We start from the raw sequence: 23,393 nt of genomic DNA, 5'->3' as shown, positions 1-23,393 counted from the left end.
GTATACATTCCATTGGTGTATTAATGTTTAAATCCCAGGTCTATGCATGTTCCTTTCTCTTGAGTAGTCTTTTAAAGGCGAGCTTGAAATCGTCATTAAAGCTGGTATACAACAAGGGGTTTATGAGAGAATTTACATAGCCCAGCCACGTTAGAAATTCAGAGACAAGCGGAGAAGGATTTAAAACCCGAAACCCCATTAATAGTTCCTTCATGAAGAAAGGCAGCCAGCAGGCGATAAAAGCCCCAAGGATGAGGCCAAGGATTCGTGCTGCCTTCCTCTCACGTGAGGTACATATCTGGTTCTTCTCATCAGCACCGTCCATCTCTGTGTCAAAGGAGGGGATGCGAATGGTAACATTCAGTTTGTCGGTACCCAGGCTGGGCTCTAAGGTGGACAAATCTGACACACAAAACGTCTGTGTCACACGGCAACGATCTGTGGAATTCTCTCTACAGATACTCCTGCTACTGAGTTGCCTGGAAGAGCCACGTTTTTGGTACAGCGTTTTTGCAGCATTGTAAATCCGGTAATACAAGAGAAGGATGATGATCATTGGGATGTAAAAGGCCCCAAATGTAGAATATAATGTGTAGCCCAGGTGGTCGTGCTGTATGATGCACTGATTCAATCCGCTGCCGCCGGGCCTTTCCCTCCAGAACAAAGGAGGCACAGATATGAGAACCGAGATCAGCCAGACCATGCCGATCATGGCGGCCGCCCGTCCGGCTGACCTCTTTCGAGTGTACTCGATGGCTTTGGTGATGGCCCAGTACCGGTCCAGGGCTATCGCGCACAAGTGGAGGATGGAGCAGGTGCAGCAGGTCATGTCCACGCTCAGCCACGCCTCGCACACCACTTGGCCCAGGGACCACGACTCCATAGCCATGTAGAGGATACTGATCGGCATCACCAGGACCGCGACCAGGAAGTCGGTGACCGCCAGGGAGCAGATGAGGTAGTTGGCGGGAAGGTGGAGCTTCTTGGTGGTGCAAATGGCGGTGATGACGGCCCCGTTGACCAGCGCCGTGAAGAGGGCGAGGAGACCCAGCAGCACCACCACCACTACCGCCACCGCCGTGTCTGTGAACTTGTCCACTCTCAGGGTGCCGGTTGGAGTTCCTGTGCAGTTTGTGATGTTGCTGGGACCCGCGGTACCGTCCCAGAGGTACCTCTCCGTCTCCATCCCTGGGCAGAGGCAAAACCCCTGCCTCTCAGGGAGACAGTGTTCTCTCAAGGGTCAGAGGTCATTCTGTAACAGACACAACGGGTAGTTATATGGAACATAAGTATGGTCAAAAATAAATACCTGTAAGTTATCTTGGGTCTTTTTTAATGTGTTTTAGCTTTATTAGACATTATTCAATTTCCCAGGGATCTGGCTCACTAAAGGAGGTAGACATCCTCATTTATCAGCAGATACCAACAATAAGCCACTTCAACCCACTAATTTACTTACTTAGACAGTGAAATTAAGAGACTTTCCACGCAGGTTCATCTATGGTAGCCACAATTGTGTAACCACTTTCAACCTGGCGTCCCTATTTTGTGCATGTAGGCCTAATTTTAGGCAAAAATGTTCAAAAGAATTATAAATAATTAATTTCACAATATTTAAGAGAGAGTAACAAGTAAATAACATTAAAAAAAAAATCCCAATAGCAAAAACAGTAGATCTACAAGCTTGTGTAGATCTGCTAGTTTGTTTGTCGAATAATAAAATATATAGGGCTATAAGTGATTAAAACTCATTATCAAATGTTTACAAAGAAAGTCATAGACCAAAGCAAAATAAAATAACAATTTCAACTGAAAAGGATAGTGATGGTTACCACTTTTCATTCAATCATTTGGACAGATACACCATTGCAGAGCTGTTCCATTATTCAATCCAATAGCACTGCCTAATACCACTGCCCTGTTCTTCTGTAGTTTAGTCAGCTATTGGTAGAATGATTAAAAAAATCACACCCAGTGTGAAGTGAGCGGTGCTATTTATGAGTTATTAATTTCATCATGCGTCTCGCTAGCCAATCACATCGCGTCTGCGAAGTTTGAAGTTAATTTCATCATGTGTCTCGCTAGCCAATCACAGCACGTCCTGCAAAGCTTAGCCTATGGGCATGTTTTCCACAGCATGGCGTCACAGCGAAAGACAAATTTTCACGACGGAAAGAAAAACTTTCACCACGGATGGGTCCTAAACCCTCTTATAGGAGCGGTTGCACCGCTCAAAAAGGATAAACAAAACAAAAAACTGACTGGGGGAAAAATAAATACAAACCATGTGAGGGGCTTATAAAAACATTTCAACCCAAAGTGCCAGACATCGGAATCCACCATTGCTTTTGCATCGTATTCTACTGTAGGCTGCCAATTAGAATCATGCAAGCATAGAATAACTAAATCAGTCGCTAATCTAATAATAAGGTATGGTAACTGACTATTTGGGGAGAAAAGTTGTAACATTAAACAACAATGAATAATGATTGTTTTAGATCAACTGAACTCAACTCAACTGAACACCAAAAACATGAAAAAGAGGTGGTTGGCCACTGTGTAAGCCCTATGTGATTGCGCCGTGTATGCCTGAAGGTTTGACAGGTACCGCTGCAAGCAAAACATAGTGCTTGTTATAAAATGAAGAGGAAATAAAGTATGAGTGATGTTGTCATAGATCAGATTTACAAGCTATCAAGACTTGTTGTTAGCTTGTGAATCAGTTTTGACAAGTGACATTGTCGCACTACGGAGTATAAATCAGACTTAATGTTCTAAAGTTAAAGGCGACTGCTGAAGGACACTGGCGGGTGAAGCAAAATGAGCTGGAGTCAGCCCAGCAAAAAAAAAAAAAAAGAACACACAACTAAAGGGGAACAAGTAGTGGTTGACACTGACAGGACATCAGCGGCAGCTGTCGTCACGGCCATGGTTGACTGCTGCTACCATAGTGCCCTCTCAACAGCCATCAGCTGAACCAATAATCACAGACCAGGTGGCGTGCCAGGAGCATGCTATGAATACACCTAGGGACCGATGGGCCAAAACAGACACCTGACAAGAGATCAATTAATGCCACAAGATAGGGTTTGACTACATAGTTAAATATTAACCATTTTTAACCTGGCATCCTTATTTTAAGCATGTCATTAGGCAATATTTTTTCAAAAATCCCAACCCAAAAAGCTGAAAAATATATAATAAAAGATAATAGCTCTATATACTATTGACCTATTATATATTTTGTCATGTGACAAAGTACAGCACATGGTGCTTAAATGGCCATTCAACATTTTAACCTATAACATTTAGTTATTGCCCCAAGCCATGCTCTGTTTTCTGTGACACTTGGCTTCTTCACATTTACCCACATCCACACCATGAGACTGAATATAATGTTGGCCACGTTGTAGCCCCACTGGAGCAGCATAGGGTGTGTTCTAATCAAGGGTACTTCAATGTTATTTTGAGGGAATGAACAGAATTATGTACAGTATTCTCGAACCATATTCACATCTTCCTAGACAGTCAAGAGATTCAAACTGCAATAACATTCAGACAAAACCTCAGTATTACTGTACAACATTTACTGTAGGCATCTTTAAATGGTCACGTAATATGCGAAATTGCTCATGACTGGTTAAATCAGGGGTTCCCAAACCATTTCAGCTCAAGACCCAAAAGAGAAATGCCAAAAATGGTTCACGACTGTTGTTTGGTGAAATGTTAGGTATTATTGTTTCGTAAAAAGGCCACATCAGAGGCTTTAGTCAGACTCCAGATTATATCGCCTGAGCCACAAGGCAATTTCAGCAACACAGATGTAGGCCGTCTAACCATCTCTAAACTTAATTTTGCATTTAATTTAATTAACTTCCTCATGATACACTACTAGACCAATCCATTACAAGTCATTCACTACACTTCCCTGGACAGACATACAGTTTGTAATGCTCCTCAAGTGCTCCCAGTTATAGAAGGTTAAATGTACAGTAGTGATGTGCGGGTCAGGTTTTCTCATGACCCGCCCCGCCCCAACCCGCCACGGAACCCAACCCGCCTCAACCCGCGACCCGCGACCCCATATAAATCTATGGCTCAACCCGCCCCGCGACCCGCGGTGCGAATATAAATATATATTATATAGCGCTCTTTTAAGTACCCAAAGTCCCTTTAAATGTCTACAGTAGCACAACATTGTCATGGGCTGAATAAACAAGCATGTTGTTCAAAATAGGGTTTTTTTTTTTTTTTGCGTGTGAGAGCGGCTGACCCGCTCACCCGTAGCCCGCATAATTTCCTCTGAAATCCTGACTCGACCCACCCGCGCCGCGGGTTGACCCGCGGGTCCCGCGGGTTACGGGTCGACCCGCTCATCACTAATGTACAGTAATAGCCTGTAGTCTATTGTCCAATGAGTTGCCAAAAACAAGCAAAAACAAACATTCTTGTACATTTGTTTTAGTATATACATTTCACCTGGATTTCTAATAATTCCAGGGTTCGATTTTGATATTATCAAACATAAACATCAAACATATCAGACAGTTTATATTTCCCAAAAGGAAATGCATGTATTTAATTCAGTCTGACCAGAGAAAATCCAACCCTGCAAGTATCTTTAGAGGTGATTCGGCCTGATTTCCTAAGTAAGGCAAACCGGACAAAATGACTCACTCCACTTGGTGGAGGTAGAGAGATGCAAATCAGTTAACTTTTAGTTATAACTTTTAGTGATAAAACTGTCAATCTGTGTAATATGATCAGAGATTTTAACATTGTGAGCTACGAAAGGAAAATTACTAGCAAACTATAAAGACTTTTATTGGTTAAGCTTAAAATATCCAAATGAAAGGGACAAAATGATCAGCTGCTATGGTCTTCATTATGCGATGTACTATGGAACACCCCAGGAGACCCAAACTCATGCCCACAGTCCTATTCCTTCTCTATGGCAGGCAGAAGCCAGTCTCAATGCCTCCGGCTGCGTTCCTACATATTGCTTTGAGATTACAGCACTCCACTGTGTTTCTCATCTGTGAGAATTGTAAATTGGAGTTCCGTGTCGTGTGGCATGAATATTCTATTTTCCTGAAAACAAAAGGAATCCTCAGCTAAGCATGATATTAAACATTATAGCACATATAGTATTCACTGCTCTAGGCAAGATGGAGACCTCAGTCCTCTCACGGACACAGTTAATTCCACATGACACCCTATGGTTCAGTGACTCCCTGGGGATGAGATATACAGTAGCAGAGCGCCTAGGTCTCAACCACTTAAATCACTCCGGTATGCAAACACAGCAGGAGAATTGAGACTAGCACACATCAAAAGTATATTCTAGAATGTATGTCACTGTACATCAATGTCTTATGTTCCCCTTGTATGAATTCTATTTATTCCTTTTTGATTACAGCAAAAGGCCTCAAGGCTCTCGTTAAGCGTGGTGGTTTTTAAAATGGATCTTGATTAACTTCACGGGGGAGATATCCATCATCACTTGATTAATCTTGAACAACACATATAGCCTGGTTTTTGGCCTCAACAGTTAAACAGAAGCGATGAGAAACAGAACAGTAATAAAGGTCAGTGAGACTTATTCAATGAAAACTAATGTTTTGGCTGTGCACAAATGGCTATGACACACATGGCATGTATGGCAGAGAGGGATGAGGGATAATTACTGTAACTTAACAACATAAACCCTATACCGAATCATCATGACATCACCACAACTAAAAATGTATTTCCGGGTACATTTAACGCCGGCAGCGTCGCATTGGAGCAGTATTATTCATTAATCTTATTTCTGGAAGAACAGGACACTTATGACATTGATTAGAAATATATGATTTTGTTCTAAATATCCACCGATTGACAAACTAAAATGTACTAGACACTTAATTTTATATTGTGAAAAGACATAGACATTCTACCCGGAAATACTCGTTTGTTTACAAACATTCAACCATTCTGATCTGGTCTACGTACTTCATTGACCAGGGTTCCCCAGTGCCTGTACTTGGTCCCCTTGTTTTTTCAAAAATCTTCACCGAAAATAGCCATCTACAAGCTTACAATGTGTCACAACACAAGGCAATGTGAGCTTGTAGATCTGCTATTTTTGCTGAATGTTCACATATCTTTGCAGGTTCATTCATGTGGTTAACAGCTAGTGTGTGACTACACTTACAGTACCAGTTGGCACAGTACAGATGAAGCTAGTGTATAAATCCTACCTTTTACTTCATACAGTGCCAGAAGAATAAATACATCTACTTCAATTTTCTTTTCAGCCATCCAACATTAGAAGCCAGGTAATTTGTCAGTTAATAGACAATAGAGGTTTGTGTTTCTGGCCGATCTACACGGTCACAGCTTGTTTCTGTTCTGGCCCCACAGTGGTGGAATGAACTCCGCACTGATGTCAGGACAGCAGAGTCACTGCCCATCTTTCGCCGCAGGCTGAGAACCCACCTCTTCAGGAAACACTACCCTGACCCTTCCTCTTAGCCTTGCCTACTTGTTGTCAATCATTTGTACAAGCTCTTGTTTTATTGTATCTTGTTTATTTGATACACTTATTTGTTTTAACTCTTGCTCATTTGATTTTCCTATTTGTCTCATCTGTTTAAGAAAGTAGGTAGCTGATATATGGCACTTTTACCGTAGCGCTAGGTATACTCTTAGTTGCTTGTTTTAGAAGAGAATGCACTTAAGACTTCTGGTGATTAGTAGTTTTCTTACCTATGTTGAATGCACTGAATGACTGTAATGTAATGTAATGTAATGTAATGTAACACTATATGGTTCTACTGTTCTGTAGAGGAATTATTTGTAACACTAATGCAGGACTAGATTCAGGATGCAGAAGTGAATGGGTCCATTGCAGTGTATCTAGCTCTCATAGCGTTGGTGGAAAAACAGCTCGTGTTAATCTACCTACACAGGAGACATGTCATTATTTCTTCAAAGTCTCTGAAAGTGACAACAAATTTGCATTTTGCAATGACTGGTCACAGTGTTCAGCTATAATAATAACCCACTGGACGGCACTGGCATATCCTACCGCTCCTCTCCACACCTGTGGTGCTGAGATGCAGAGGACCGATATACTTTCGAGAAAAAGATTGCAAAAGCATATTGTGATCATATCCGAGATACTGTACTTATATATCGCAGCAACAACCCTGTAGTTACAGTTACAATATAACAGGTACTGTATACGGTAAACCCTGCCGGTGGAAACTGATATTGCAATATCGATAGCGATACTGTTATCGGTCATCGGTTATTGGATATCGGTCAATATTTCTATATCATGCATCCCTATTTGTTAACAAACTAGACAACATTGTTATCTGGATCTTGTCTATGTTCTTGTTTATGTATGTTTTTATTATCTGCTGTAGCATAAATTGCCCAGTTCGGGACATATTAATAAAATTTACCTTGAAGAACACTTAACCACATAACAGGACATTAATACATAATTTGTTCCATATCTGTATATGGGCGGGGGGGGGGGAACAGTGTTTCCCAAAGATCACAGGGGCCTTGTCTGCTTGGAGGTAGTCCAAAATGTTATGGTCAAGTGGTAAATTGTTAAATAAGACTGCTGATGTCATGTTGATGAATAAATGAGAGACAGATGGACCCGCAGACAGATCGGTGCATTGCCCTGTACAAAATGGTGTTCTATTGTGCACACCACCGCTTACATTGGCTCAGCGGCACAAACGTGACGCAAAGCTCAGCCAATCCGTGAAGCCGACGAGTCTGGTTGGTCAGTCGATGCCTACAGCCCCCCAACACACAGAGATTTGGTGCGTCCTCCACAGACCTGCGGACGGACAGACAGATACAGACATTTGCGGTTTTCCAATTCCCGACAACTGTTGGTTGTACAAGGTATCAACACAAGTATCAATGTATGTACATGTTGAAACAGTGTGGCCAGTCAGGCATCTCCATATTTGGGCAAGCTTCGGCATAAGCCGCATTTCATTTGACGTTCAGTATCAATGTTTAATTTTAAAAACATGAATCATGAAAAAAGTTGCCCATGACCTTCCCCAGCTCATAACAAACAGCCCTGTAAAATGTCAGCCAAATCTCACCTGGGGTGTGGGTGTGCATAAAAGACAGGCATACAGAGACACGGACAGACAGCCTGGCAGTGTTGGCCTGCTTGGGCAGTATTACTGTAATATTATTGCTTTCCCCAGTAACTAGTGTAACTTATTAATTATTAATAGAAGTAACTTTGAGTTACTAAGGTACAATAAACATGTCATCCAGCAGTGGTTTTTAAAGGCATACTAGGTAACGTTTTCAACAAAACTAAAGTTAAATTGTATATCTTTTGTGAGTGGCAAAAGTTTCACAACACCCACTCCATGAATTTCACCCCCGGAAGCCTTTTATTTATATATTTTATATTGAACGTGGACTGGGGGGACTTTCCCGGGGAAATGACGTCATCTGGCCGGAAAACGGAGGTGGAAATGCACTGGTTTCCTGTTTGGCCAGGAACTACCGCAACGGTTTCCTGTTTGGCCAGGAACTATCGCGCTAATAACGAAAAGGAACCTCACGCTGATTTTAAGAGAATGTAGGATTAGAAGATCGAAAAAGAACAGAAAAAGAAAGCACAGCTCATGGTAACTAATGCTCCACTGGCTAAGAGAAACAATCCGTAGATAGTATAAAACAATTAAAAGATCGCTTTTTGAAACGCTTCCGGCTTCTGGTGAAAACGAATGGAATTCTGGGTAATCGAGGACTAAGGAAATTGTATGCAGTGACGGTAGTGACCAGCAGAGGTTGCTAAAAATCGTTAGTTGTGAATTTGCATTGTACAACTTTAAGTATATATATTTTTTTTACTGTTGATGGTTTTAATAAATGGCAAAGCCCCCCTTCTACTCCACAGGATGCAGCACAGCAACTACCTGTAATTTAGGCTCTAATAATAAACATGCTTTTACGACCATATGACCAGATAGGACTATGCCCCTGAACCTGTCAGTTCAAAACAGAGAGTGCTTGATAATGTACAGGAGCGGCTGAGTCACATAACAAGGAACCAGAGAGTGATAGCCTAGCATTACTCAGCTATCACCTCACCCGTGAAATGGATGGCCATTCTAGCCCAGATTGCAGTGGTGATCTTGTGTTCATGTAAAACTGTCAAGAATTCTAGGGATTTTGTAATTCATACTTCGCAGGTGGGGGCTACGGCTGCAGGAGCCCATCAATCCAACCACGCACACATACACGCACGCACGCACGCACGCACGCACGCACGCACGCACGCGCGCGCACACACACACACACACACACACACACACACACACACACACACACACACACACACACACACACACACACACACACACACTACAGTAATGATGAGATTTAATCTTTCTACATTTGTTATGAGTGTACTTCATGCTGCTTCTCTGAGCTGAACCTATTATCACAGGAAGGGGGTGGGGCTGACTGCAGAATGATGATAAATTATGACAGACAGACAAGGCCCTGTCACATAATATCAGAAAATATGTAAAAGGGATTAGACTGGAAACGTGAGATGGCAATAAAGACAAGACAAATGACATATAGACAGGCAAAACAATAAATAATAGAAAAACAAGCTCAAGGTCAAGTATGTCTGCATTTCCATTTCATATCCAATTAGGGGCCATGACAAGCAGGTATTAGTGTCTCTCTATCTTACTTTGTTTAGGTGCTGCAGTCACTTAGTGAATGACAAACAGGCTCACGGGACAATAGATCACAGGACACAACACGCCTGGCTCATACAAATGGACAGCAAGAAATCACAGAGCCCAGAGCAAACAGGCCAGTCTAAGGGCCAATTTATGGTTTATTGTGCACAAGTTATAAATTAGGCTTGACATGGATGTCAGGTAGAACAAACACTGAATTAAGGGCTTTCATACATAAAAGAGATGCCTTTAAAAACTAGTTTTCCATTGATATACAGAACAAAATCATATATTTCTAATATTTTAAGATCTTTGCAGACAGAATACTAATATAATCATCCATATATATTCTTTTTAAATGGTTCCTCCTGTTAGTTTAGATCTGTTTTGCTATGTGTGGATATCTATAATCAACCATGATCCACACTGGGTCTATTGTTGCTAATTTGCCAATACGCACGATGAGGAGGGGTGTCTTGTCTGAGCCACCCGAGCGCCCTCTCCCAAAGGTCTCAACGTCGAAATGGCACTGGGCCCTATTCCAAGGGAAATTTGAACAAACCACTAATTAGGGATTTCGGACTAGGCAAGAGGCGTTTCCCCGCAAAATTCGGTATTCTATGGCACCCCCCTCACCCGCCAAACACCTGAGCTACCCGTTACATTATGCATAGGTGTGGTTTGGGCGTTACAATGATAAAACCAATCACCGTGCCAGAAGCCATTGCCTTTAAGAGAAGACTGCGCTAGCCGTCATCCCGATCCAATATATGCTCTAGCCTATCTACCTGTCTGCACTGTTGCCTGGTCTGATTATTATAAGCCACATTGGGCTTGTTTTCCTTCTTTTTTTTATTTTTATCCAAATACATTTTTATATTAATTTGTAGCCTATTGTGTTCACAATAAGCTTGTCATATTAGTCAGATCCGGAATAGTATATGAAAGCCATTTAAAATATGTATACTATTGGTACACACTGGCTGCTCCCAAATAATTAATTACATCATGTTGCGACAACGCTCCTACGTGGTACACAGACAAACAGTAGCACATGGGTATAATAAATTGGACAGTTTTAGGAAAGGTCTATAGCCTATGTACTCACGTTGGCTGTTATCGTTCTATTTCCACCGTTCTAATGGATTCCAGGGGTGTGTAAACATCTCTGAAGTTGCTCCATAGTTTCCTCTGAAGTGACGCAGTTAAAGTTAACTTACATCCATATTGTCCCCGTTATCTTTCATCATCCACCTTTGTTCAGTAATCCCGAACAGAGCTAAACTTTAAGTTTACATCAATCAAAGCCTCTCAAACCCAGACACATTGCTGCGATGCGTATATGTGCGTCGCCTACCTACCCAAAATAACAGACATACAAGCTATCAACGGCGCTGCGTCATGTCGTGTCGACAGCTTACAGATCTGTTATTTTGGACAGCATACAATGAGGCGCGCGCGCGCCACGGAGTAGCCTATCACTAAACCAAAAACATTACATTACGTGGTCAACAACATAGCCTACTAGACATGTAACTTGCTTGGAGCTTTTAATGCAGTGGTTCTCAACCTGTGGGTCGAGACCACAATGGAGCACCCAACGCCTGGCGAGCTTGTAGATCTGCTAATTTCACAATATTTATCTGTGGAACCGAGTCAAACAAAATGGGGGGGTCCCCAGTTCAAATATGGTTATTTTGGGGGGTCATGAACGTAGCGTTTACGCGGGGAATATAATAATAATATAGCAGGCTAATATATATAATATAGGCTATAATATAATATTCACCCGCACGTCCCGCAGCATGGGTTTAATGAGACAGCAGCCAAAATGAAAATCACACTATGATCCAATCATCTTATAAAAAATGTAAGTGCTTAAAGTTGTACAATGCAGAATCCCAAATAACGATTTTTAGCAACCTCTGCTGGTCACTACCGTCACTGCATACAATTTCCGTAATCCTCGATTACCCAGAATTCCATTCGTTTTCACCGGAAGCCGGAAGCGTTTCAAAAAGCGATCTTTTAATTGTTTTATACTATCTACGGATCGTTTCTCTTAGCCAGTGGAGCATTAGTTACCATGAGCTGTGCTTTCTTTTTCTGTTCTTTTTCGATCTTCCAATCCTACATTCTCTTAACATCAGCGTGAGGTTCCTTTTTGCTATTACCGCGGTAGTTCCTGGCCAAACAGGAAACCGTTGCGGTAGTTCCTGGGGACGTCGGCCACGACGTCATGACGTTGGCCAGGAACGTCATTTTCCCGGGAAAGTCCCCCCCTTCACCGTTCAATAGAAAATATATAAATAAAAGGCTTCCGGGGGTGAAATTCATGGAGTGGGTGTTGTGAAACTTTTGCCACTGACAAAAGATATACAATTTAACTTTAGTTTTGTTGAAAACGTTACCTAGTATTACTTTAAGATTTTAGCCCAAACCCAACGGGACCCGCGTAGGCTATTGTGTTCACAATAAGCAACTTGTCATATTAGTCAGATCCCCAAGAGTATATGAAAGCCATTTAAAATAGTTATATATTATTACACAGCTGATGCCAAATAATTAATCAACAGGGCAGCGCAACGCTAAAGTAGCCTAGGTCAAATCAATCACTGTCTTGTCATGACGCAGCAGTAGAGAGCCCCCTTTAAAGTTTAAACCATGACATAAATAATGGATCTTCAGAGCTTTCTTCATGTCTTTTTCACCTCAAAGTAAATGTTGGATTATTTCTTCAAATGAAAGCACAGGCAGCGGCCAGAAGGTAACATTGGATGTGATTTCTCCATTGCAAAAATGATTACGGTTATTCTATGAAACATATATTTCATAGAATAACCATAATCATTTTTAAAATGGTTATGGGGCAGTGTATATATTTATATAGCCCTATTTGCTCCAAGCTGTTTTTTAAATACAATATAGACTGTTGGAATAGGGTAGAATGACTCCTGTTCTTAACGAATTACCAAGATTTAATGAGAAATAAGGCTTCTATAAAAAAATTACTGACGGGCTGGGCTGGGTCTAATTTGTCAATTATTAGTCGAGCCGGGCTGAAATATTTAGGGGATATGAAAGCTCTAGTTAGTAGTTTGAAGTGCTCATGTGGCCTTATAGTTGCTTCTTTTTGTTTTCATAGACCTGCGGACTGCGGTTGCTTATTTCTCTCCAAGGCTGGCAACACGGCTCATGGTCCAACGCACAAAGCCATTGTAGTGTCTGTGTGCACTTGACGGGTGATTTTATAAACCAGCGGGTGCTTCTAGAATCCACTATCCCCCCTCCCCAAGCCGTACCCATGTGTGGGTTGAGAATTTCAATGTGGGGGATATAGCAACAACACGCCCACGGGCACACCTCCATGCGCAAATAACGGCGTCGGCATAATGGTGACGGGTAGAGCAGGTGCTAGAATAACCTATTGGGGCGGCGCAGGTCCATTATCCCGATTTAACGGGGATTTTTTTGCCACAGAATGGGGCCCTCATGTCATCATGCTTTGACTACAGTATGTGTCTGTTTCATTTGGATATGGCTATGTAGTAAGAAGACCCCTGTATTATTGTATCTACCTTCATGTTTTTTATCCTTGTTTGGCTGATTGTCCTTTTATTATTAGTACTGGGTCCACTAATGTCATCTCCTTCTCTTACTCAGATATTAAAGACCTGGTTGGATGATTAATTGATATAGAAGGCTACTGCCTCTGTTATTTAGAGCTATGTCTTTCTTTAAGAGTTTTGGCTCTTCTGTTCATAATGATTGATGCAAGTGACCTACTTATCGCTGTATTTAGACATCTGGTGATTGCAAACACTCGTTAATCTTTCAATTGGAGTGTGTCATAATATGACGGGTGTGCCTTTGATTGTATTTCCAAATTATACAGACAATGGGCAGAATGACTGACACGACACCTACACATTGTGTGGGTGTAGCCTTTAACATGTGTGGTGGTTATTGTGCTCTGTATGTTTGTCCTGATGAAGGTCTAAGGACCAAAACGTTGTTTGGTAAATATATTTTTTTTGCAAGTGCGGGACCTTTCCCATTGAGTGCTGTCCTTGCCGTATGTTTTTATCAAGCATTTTGGAATGGAATCCTAAACTTTGGAGTTTGCTGCTATCAATCACATTGACTGACTCTGTGTTGCTTTTTCTCTGCATATCTCATTCCTTAGCTGAACTCTTCACATCGTTCCCTTGGGAGTAGTCCACATTGATGAATGCACCAAGGCAAGAAGGCATTGTCACACATTCATTCAATTTGTCACTCGAACACTGACTGACAGTTGCTTTCAGGATGCATGATATTGTGATGGCTGGCTCACTGTTAGCATAAAAAGAAGCTGCCATGTGATATATTGTGGTTTGAAGTTACATTTTAAAGTCCAGATTATTATTGTCCAGACTATCAGTGTATCATGCAAGATCGATGTATCCTCTTTCACTGGTGCCAGATTACATGGTAGTCAGGATAGTGTACAAAATGTACAAAAACAAGTTAATTTAGCTTATTTGCCTTATAATCTAGATCGCAGCAATTTGTAAAAAAATAAATAATAATAAATCATACAATCATACAATCTTCCATCACCCAATCTTGAAGTGTTTGTGTATCAAAGAGAGAGAATGAGATGAGAGAGAGCGAATGAGAGGGACAGACATTCTCAGCAAAATTTGGAAGAATAAGAACAAGTCAAATAATTAAATATTATTATTATTATTATTATTATTATTATTATTATTATTATTATTATTATTATTATTATTATTATTATTATTATTGTTATTCCAATTAATTCCTCTGCACACATTTCTATGTTGCCACTGCTGTTGTACCTTACTGGCTCACCTGCCCGTGAGGAGCCCCCACTGGGAGAAAGTAGCGCATTGATTGATTGATTGATGTACTTTATTTAGTAAGACATGAGAACAACAGTACATGGAAGTACAAATTCACAATACAAGGTCTACTAAACTGGAAGGCTCATAAAGCACTAAGCTTGTTTAAAATGAGATCCCCACGCACACAAATCATGATGACATATAAGAGACAGACAGATACACAAACTACTATACATACAATCAGCTTACAGGTTACTGATCCGTCCCACTCCTCCCATTCAACGCCCTCCCGCTGACACCGCCCCCAGCCCATGGGATTCTATGCAGCCATAAAGATCACCGTCCCAGCCGTGCTCCCCTTCCCCAAACACAGCCAAGTGTGTTTGTATCAGACCCTTGTCCAAATCGGATGCACCTTGGTGGAATCGAACCCCTATACTATAGCCTCCATGATGGTGGACACGGGACAGGTACTTCTTTAGCTCTGCAAAACCCAAGCGCAAATGCCATATAATTTACTAGCATTATCTGAATCAATGGCAGTAACTGACCATTGATTTGTTATTACAATGTCTCTCTTGTAATTGGTATGTCACTGTGGTGGTTATGGTGTAATTTCAGGTATTATAATTTTTTGATCCCTGATTTTACGCCAAGCTGTGTGTTTAAGATGGACACCGCCGGGGAAGAGAAAAAGAGGCAGACCCAAAGAGACATGGAGAAGATCTGTGGAGAAGGACATGAAAGAACTTGGATGGACCTGGGGCATTGGGCTGTAGACAGACAGCATTGGCGTTCATTGGTGAAGACCTTATGTGCTATCCAGCACAAAGAGGATTAGTAGTAGTAGTAGTGTGTGTTTAAGTAGTGCTGCACCACTGCTGAAGGAATTCAAACAGAAACACTGCATTGCCTCTCTGCAAAGGAATCCTGCCCCCAAGAAACAGTCTACATAAGACCAGTGAAAGTAATATCCATCCATCATCCTTCTGGCTCCTGCTCTCCCTATAGGAAGACCTTGAATCCTTTATACATTCACTTTTGCATACCTGGTGGCCCTTTCCAGAACAAAATTGCTATTAGTTAAAGGGATTGTAGGCAACATTAAGCCTACATTTTAAGAATATTTATATATATATATATTTTGCATTTTTTCAGAGATAAGATAAGCTTAAGATAGCGTTTGGATAGAATTTAGTTGTTTAACTTCATATATGTGGTCAATTTATCATGAAAGAGCCTATTTAAAAATAAAATTTCAGAGAACCGTCAGGGGCGGGCAGTGACATGCATTGTATCCGAATAAAGCAACCTATTTTTGGCATGGCCCGTTTAGAAGTCCCCCCTGCGTCACCCCCTGGTGGTCGGGGAAACGAACTGCTGATGAGGAGGGGGGGGGGAGTGGAGGTGCAGTGTTTGACAATAGTTTTTTTCTTTTTTTTATCTCTGAACTCACCTACAATCCCTTTAAAGCTGAAAAAATAATACAACTCGCACACCCACATGCTGACAATCAATTTTAATGACAACGTTTCGAGCCTGGGCTCTTTTTCAGATCAAACTGGGTTTGACATGACTGAAGCCCTGTTTCATACTTTGTCATACAACGGTGTCATGCTGCGAAAATAGCTGCAAGCTCAAAACGAGAACGTTTTTGAATTTAAATGTATAATGGCATGCCAAAAATAGGGACGCACGGTTGAAAGTAGTTAAAGGGGTTCTAGGCAACTTCAGAGATCAAAAAAAGAAAAAAACTATTGTCAAGCAGTTAGTACCGTTGACTGACCACCCCTTCAGCCAATCAGCAGTTCTTTTAGCTTTATTCGGATACATACGTGTCACTGCCCGCCCCTGCCGGTTCTCTGATTTTTTATTTTTAAATAGGCTCTGTCATGATTAATTGACCACATATATGAGGTTAAACAACAAAATTCTATCCAAACGCTATCTTAAAAGTAAATTCTGTGCCTCAAAAAAGAAGTTTGAGAGCGTTTTAAAGTTTTAAAACCGAAAGTAAAAACACAGCAGAGAAAACAATGGCTGCCGTTCCATTTTTGTCGGCTGCACTCGGTTCCATTCGGTTTCACTCGAACTCGCCACACGGACGCGCACGGACGCGCACATGCGTGCTTTTCATTTATGTCCCGGACAGAGCCGGATACCCGGATGTCAAAACATAAATAGTAGGGAAAATACGGATTTCAGAAAGAGGACTGTGTTTCAATGCAGGAAAACACCCCAGCATCATTATATAGTGGCTGATAGAGGGGAAAAAATGCAAATATATATATAAATATTTTTAAATTTTAAAGTTGCCTAGTATACCTTTAAAGCCCATGATGAACTTCTGATCACATCTTTGCTAATAAAATAGCTTTATCTCTTCATCCTTTTTTATTATGGCACACACGTTTGCAAGCCTACAATACATAGTCAAAACCTTCCAGGGAACAGAAGTACAGACTGTGTTGGTTGGACAAGCGAGTTTCAATGAATTTCTTTCTTCCCTGGTGAAAGTTTTTACATTACAGCTTTCTGGTCGATAATTCAATGTGTTCAGCACACAGAACCTCAGAGACTAGCTACGGGAAAAGGTCATGGTTGGGGAGGTTCAGAAACCTGATAAATAAAAATGTTCTGCATTTGTCAGACAAAATCTCTGGAATTGCAGTGTGTATGGAACACTGCATGTGCTCAATGGTGCCTCGGAAGGAAGAGTATTGATTTTGTTTGTTACTGATGGTTTAGACAGGCTGGCCTGCTGGGAAGGTGGCCTTGGACTGGTGGTATAGTTTCCTGCCTGTGGCTAAGCTCAGCATCACTACTGCCAACTGAGAACCTGCAGCTTCAAAAGTATGGCTTTAGAAAAAGATTGTATGAATTCCTAATAGTTCAATGCAAATGAACAAGACCAGGAGACCTGGTTCTGCCAGACCCAGAATAAGTACTTTATAAGATCAGAGCACTACGTCACCGGACTTCACATGACGTGTCAGCCTGTGTCTATGCCCATGTATGGACGAAAGGGGGACAGACTTTTTTTGGCTGGGGCCGGAGGACAAAGTGACCATGCCCATGTATGGACGAAACAGGTACAAAGCCTCATGTAAGCCCGACCCCTTGGGTCTGGCAAAAATACTATGAATCTGTTGGCAATACTAAAACAGTAGTCAGAGAAAATAATAATACACATCAGGAGAGACTACCCAAATACAATATACTGGAGCACTCGACTGGTCTGCCCGTGTTGTATTGTTTTGCAGGGGTGACTGGCGTCTTCCTCAGAGTAGTTTTTTTTTTACTCTGAGGAAGACGAAAGTCGAAACGTCAGTCACCCCTGCAAAACAATAAAACACGTGCAGACCAGTCGAGTGCCCAGGTAATACTATTTTCTCCGATGCAAGTTGTCCCAATGTCCCTGTTGAGCACCGACGAGCCCTTACCTTCTACTGGCTGAAGCGCGCTGGACTTCTCTTTAACTAAAGCAGTAGTATTGGTGCATTGGACCCACTTTCAACCCTGGGTCTCTATTTTGGGCATGTCATTATAGGTGAAATTCTTTAAAAAAAATGTCAATTGTTCCTAAACAAGACCAGGAGACCTGGTTCTGCCAGACCCAGAATAAGTACTTTATAAGATCAGAGCACTACGTCACCGGACTTCACATGACGTGTCAGCCTGTGTCTATGCCCATGTATGGACGAAAGGGGGACAGACTTTTTTGGCTGGGGCCGGAGGACAAAGTGACCATGCCCATGTATGGACGAAACAGGTACAAAGCCTCATGTAAGCCCGACCCCTTGGGTCTGGCAAAAATGTCATTAATTTTCAATAATAGCAAAGACAGATCTCTCATATTCACTTGGTTAGCTTCAGAACTTGGGCACTTGCTCTGTCAATAACTGGATCAAATCAGCAATAATTTGACAACCAGGACACTCCCACAACCAACCTGCCCCATAATGTGATATGCTGTATAGCAATGTATGTTACATTTTGTGCACATAATGCTTATATCTAGATATAGCTCTTCTGTTGAGGGGCACATTCAACTGAAACGCCAAGCATTTGCTCTTGCCAAATTACATCACAATAGGCTATATGCAATTCAGATCAGATCACTAAAAGATGTAGGCTACGTGTACCATGCTAAAAGAGATTGCTTGAGTGCCTTATCTTGCATGTCAATAGGCTAACCACGTGAGCCCTAGTGTCCCTGTTCTGGGCCTGTCATAATCAGCTAGTAGGGAAACATTCTGGGAAAATCTACAAGAAGCAGATCTACTAGCTCACAATGTTGCACTATGATGCGTTGTGAGCTTGTAGATCAGTTACAATTTGCAATTTAGGAGAGCAGATGCTCTTATCCAGAGCATATAGTCAACAATCAACAGGGTAAAATTATTAAATTGCACAGAGAATCTAGGACCTCAAAGAAACTAGATTACTATAAAACCTAGCTAATCTGTCCACACAACATGCTAGCTTAAGTGCTTAATAACCCCAAAGACATGCCTCACAAAAGTTTTCCAAGCCACATTTGTGCAGAGGTGCTTATCCCACATAGCAAAAAGGGGGTAGGCCAATAAGAGAATGTGTTAAGACAAAGACAGAGAATCAAGTCTGAGACATGTCTAAAAGCAGTGTTGAGGTCATAACAGAAGGGGCAGAGATACAAGACACAGTATGATGAATGAACTTAACAAGGCTAATATTGTTAATCTTGCTTTTCTGTCATGTCTTCAGCTACTGTGGTTTAATTTGTAGAGCATTTTGCAACCTTTGTCTGATTATTGGCTTTAATTCATTAAAACGTTATTAAAAGTAAAAAGGCTCTACGAAGAGAGTGCTACTGTGTGGGAAATTATTCTTTGTGCGAAGTTGCTCAATTTGGAAAAGGGATAATATCTCATAGAAGCAAAAGGCTTCCATTATTCAAAGTAAATCAAGTCCACTGTCTGTTGATAAGTCCAAAAAGGCTTTTAATCCCTGCCATGTGGGCCAATCTGGGAAGGTGACGCTGCCTTTGTCTAGAGGTCCATTCAGATACTTATTTTTAATTACATTTCCAGCACCTTTAATGCCCTGGTCGGGGTTTTACTGCCCTAATTCCACACTCAATCCTTATACAGTACTTACTATACAATACAATATGGGTCGGCAACCTTTTTGACATGAAGTGCCAAGTTTTCATTTTCTTGATAGTCAGTGTGCCATATCAACATTATGTTTAAATATGACACCACATCAAAATGTTGTATTTCCAACAGATTTTGATTGTCCATAGGCTAGGCTATTATATCAGGATATAATGACCATTAGACTCAATAACCCCGCCTATCTCTCAGACTCCCTCCCCAGTCGGAGTTGGCAGTTTGAATGAATGTAGAATTATGTGCAGGATGTAATTAGAAAATAGATGTGAGGGGACTTAATTAACTGACTAAACTTTTTTTTTTAATATTTAATTTGAAAAGAATATTTATTTTCCTTCGCGTTTAGTGTGCGAGTGATCACCCTCCGTGCGTAAGGTTGCCTACCTCTGGGCTACATAATTGATTTCTAATTATTGTTTACAAGTGGTTAGCTCTGACCTTCTCACTGTCTATATAAACCAATCAGTCCTCTTTGATAATCAGACACTGGGGTGGCCTAATTATAAAGTCTATGTGGTGAACTAACTACCTAGATTGACCTCAGATCTGACCGCTACCTGTACCTCTTTCAAAAGCCAGCCTTAAGACATACCGATTCTCTCAGAGAACTATGGCTAGCGAGTGTGTGCGTGTGTGTGTGTGTGTGTGTGTGTGTGTGTGTGTGTGTGTGCGTGTGCGTGTGCGTGTGCGCGTGCGCGTGCGTGTGTGCGTGTGTGTGTGCGTGTGGTCGTATTTATAGGGCACAGTGGAACGACACAATGACAGATGTCCCTGCCACTGACAATGCATCGCCACTTGCAGTTACAACAGGATCTGTGCTCATTACGTGGCTGGCTGGGTCACCGTACCACCCTTGATGTCAGTTTTGGTCATCATCATTCCAAGCAGTTGTCAAATCTGTAGCAGCATGCATTTCTGAATAGTCTTGGAGGAATCAGTCAATGATAGTGGACATTGACAATGATAATGATGATCAGAATCTAGGGTGCATCCAGTTAATGCAACTAATCATATTTTTTATAAAATAATCAATACAAACAAAGTTCAAAATAAAGCAATACAGAAAATAGCTACACGGTTACAATAGCTTCTTTTTTATTTTTTCCCTCAATCTTTTCGTGACCCTGTTGTACAACAAAGTATAAAATAGGGCTTAACTGGTTAATCAGATTAAATCAATTTAGTCTATTATGAAAAAAAGAATACGCAGCGATTCCACATGCTTCTCAATTATTCATAGAAAAAGTAGGCTAATTGATAGAATAATCTCTAAGAAAATTATTGATAGGCAAATTGCAGCCCTTGATCAGACCTGACACAGACAAATCACAGATGGAAACATCCACACACGCGCACACACGCATGCACGCACGCACACGCACACACACACGCACACACACACACACACACACACACACACACACGCACACGCACACGCACACGCACACACACACACACACACACACACACACACACACACACACAGTCAGTCAGCCAGCAGTCAACCCACTTGTCAATCACTGCAACTGTTCATGACAAGCCTATTGGGCAGACTATTTGACTTCAGTGTTACTGAAGTCAAATTGAAGTAAAAAACATGAAACATGTTGCAATAGCCTACTTGAAACACTAGGCTACCTATATTTAACCACGCTTCTTTCTGTAGTTATAGTCTACTATAGGTCTAATAGGTCAATTAATAATCAAAACATTGTCTAACTGTTATAATGTTTTGAGGGACGCGCAAGCGTGACAATAGTAGCAAGCTAGTCAATAAGGTTAACCACTACCAGCCTAAATAAAAATAATTCAGTTGATAGCGACACCATGGCTAGTTAGTTAGTTAGTTACTTTATTGACACAATTGTATAAAACATTGGGTCCAAACAATAATCGAAAACCCATGAATAAAAACTTTAAAAAAGCACAAAAGAATATACAATACACAACACAAAATCCCTTTACTCATACAACTGGAGCTACAACAAATTGTAAAAAAAAGAAAAAAGAGAAAGAAAGCAAAAGCCTAATTAATAGCCTACATATTGCCACAGGGAGGATGCAATAAAAATAATTAATTCCGAATTTCCGCCCCTGTTACCTTGCTTAGGCTACTTGAACAATCACCTGTGATAGGCTACTGTAATAAATGCAATAGGCCTACGCCCTGTAGACTACCTCAGTTACACAAACGCAAAACCCAGCGACTTTTATATACAAATTATATTACACTGCATTTCACTTACCATTTATTTTGTCCAACACTCTCCCGTCAAGTTATGAAGAGGAAAAAAAGCTGTGATTTCCAGCCAGCGGCCCCTGGCTGCTTGACCGCAGTGTTCCTCATGGGTGTCATTAACAACTCATAAAGATTGGTATATGATATGAATCCGCATCATGGTGAACCCGATCTGCGTTCAGCGCATCCTTCTAATCTATGATGACCAATGACATACAGTAGCCTACAGCACGATTTGATGGGTGAGTTTTCTGTGCAACACCTGTAAACTAGCCTACTCTCTCTTTCCCTCTCTATAGTTCTCTCGCTCTCTAGCTCTCTCTCTGCCTCTCCCTCTCCCCCATCTCTCTCTCTCCCTCTCTCTCTCTAGCGCGCTCTCTCTCTCAATGCCGTCAGTCGTCAGACAGACAGACAGACAGACAGACAGACAGACAGACAGACACACACCGTGCCTTGCCGAGCTCAATTTTTATAGCCTGATATAGCCTAGCTATAAATATTGTAATGAACAGTTCTTGAACTGCTTGAAATTAGCATTTCATATTTAATTTGTCCTGCAGAGCTAATGCCTGCAGTGATCACAATTAATTGAAATATGAATTAGCTTCTAATGAAATAGTCTGACCATGTCTTACTTAAAATCATAAACATAACATCCAATGCCTACCATGGAGCTTATTTCACAACTTTTATACCTAATCGCTGCAACTTTTATACCTTTTATTATAGGCTACATCAGGACATGATTGATTGATTGAATACTTTATTAACAGTTATTAACAAAGGATGCTAAAAGGATTAAACCCAAGAAAGCACTATGGCTTGTTTCCATTGGGGTCCTGTTTATTCAATTCACCGAATAATTGAATGCGAATAATCCAGCCCATTTAGCATGACGTTTTGGTGAGACTCCTTTCTCTAGGAGGTGTCAAACGCCCACACTGGGCCGCGCCCCCAACACAAAGTCCTCTCATGTGCAACTGGAGTCCTCGGTGCATTGCTGGTGGACTCCAGCATCAGTGAGTGCTTCCTGGGTTACAGTGTTAATTTTGACTGCAAATTTTGATCAAGTTTAGTCATAGTCTTTTGAATAAAAAAATATTTTATTTTTAGTCATCGGAAAAGTTGAGAAGTCTAGTTTTTGTCGATTAAATCTACAGTTGATTTTCTAGACAAAAATGTATTTTTGCAGGCCGTAATGGCTGATTTTACACTTGGTTGTATGCTGAAAATAGCCGATCTACAAGCTCATAACGTATCGGATCACGACACGTTGAGCGTGTAGATCTGCTATTTTCAGAGTGCAGCACCTGAGCCCAACCAAACGTGTCTTTTAGTTCTATTGGATCTCTTCTCCACTAGTCCCTCCCTAACATTTTAGCCTAGTTTTTATTTGTTGATGAAATTG

General features: G+C 41.2%; 2 protein-coding genes across 2 annotated transcripts in view; one reads left to right on the top strand and one right to left on the bottom strand.

The window, feature by feature from the left end:
- LOC308103242 (4-galactosyl-N-acetylglucosaminide 3-alpha-L-fucosyltransferase 9-like) overlaps nucleotides 1–23,393 on the top strand; it is a 274,031-nt gene that overhangs the window by 53,687 nt on the left and 196,951 nt on the right. The window lies entirely within an intron of this gene.
- Nucleotides 41–1,186, bottom strand: htr1e (5-hydroxytryptamine receptor 1E; the record flags this gene model as incomplete). The annotated part of the gene is made up of 1 exon (XM_080452669.1): nucleotides 41–1,186. The coding sequence occupies one exon, from the start codon at nucleotides 1,184–1,186 to the stop codon at nucleotides 41–43; it is 1,146 nt and encodes a 381-aa protein (XP_080308795.1).

The sequence above is a fragment of the Gymnoscopelus braueri genome, assembly GCF_963280865.1.
Source record: "Gymnoscopelus braueri genome assembly, chromosome: 16".
NCBI classification, from domain to species: Eukaryota; Metazoa; Chordata; class Actinopteri; order Myctophiformes; family Myctophidae; genus Gymnoscopelus; species Gymnoscopelus braueri.
The sequence above is the reverse complement of the archived record's forward strand: the minus strand, read 5'-3'. Positions and strand labels throughout refer to the sequence as shown.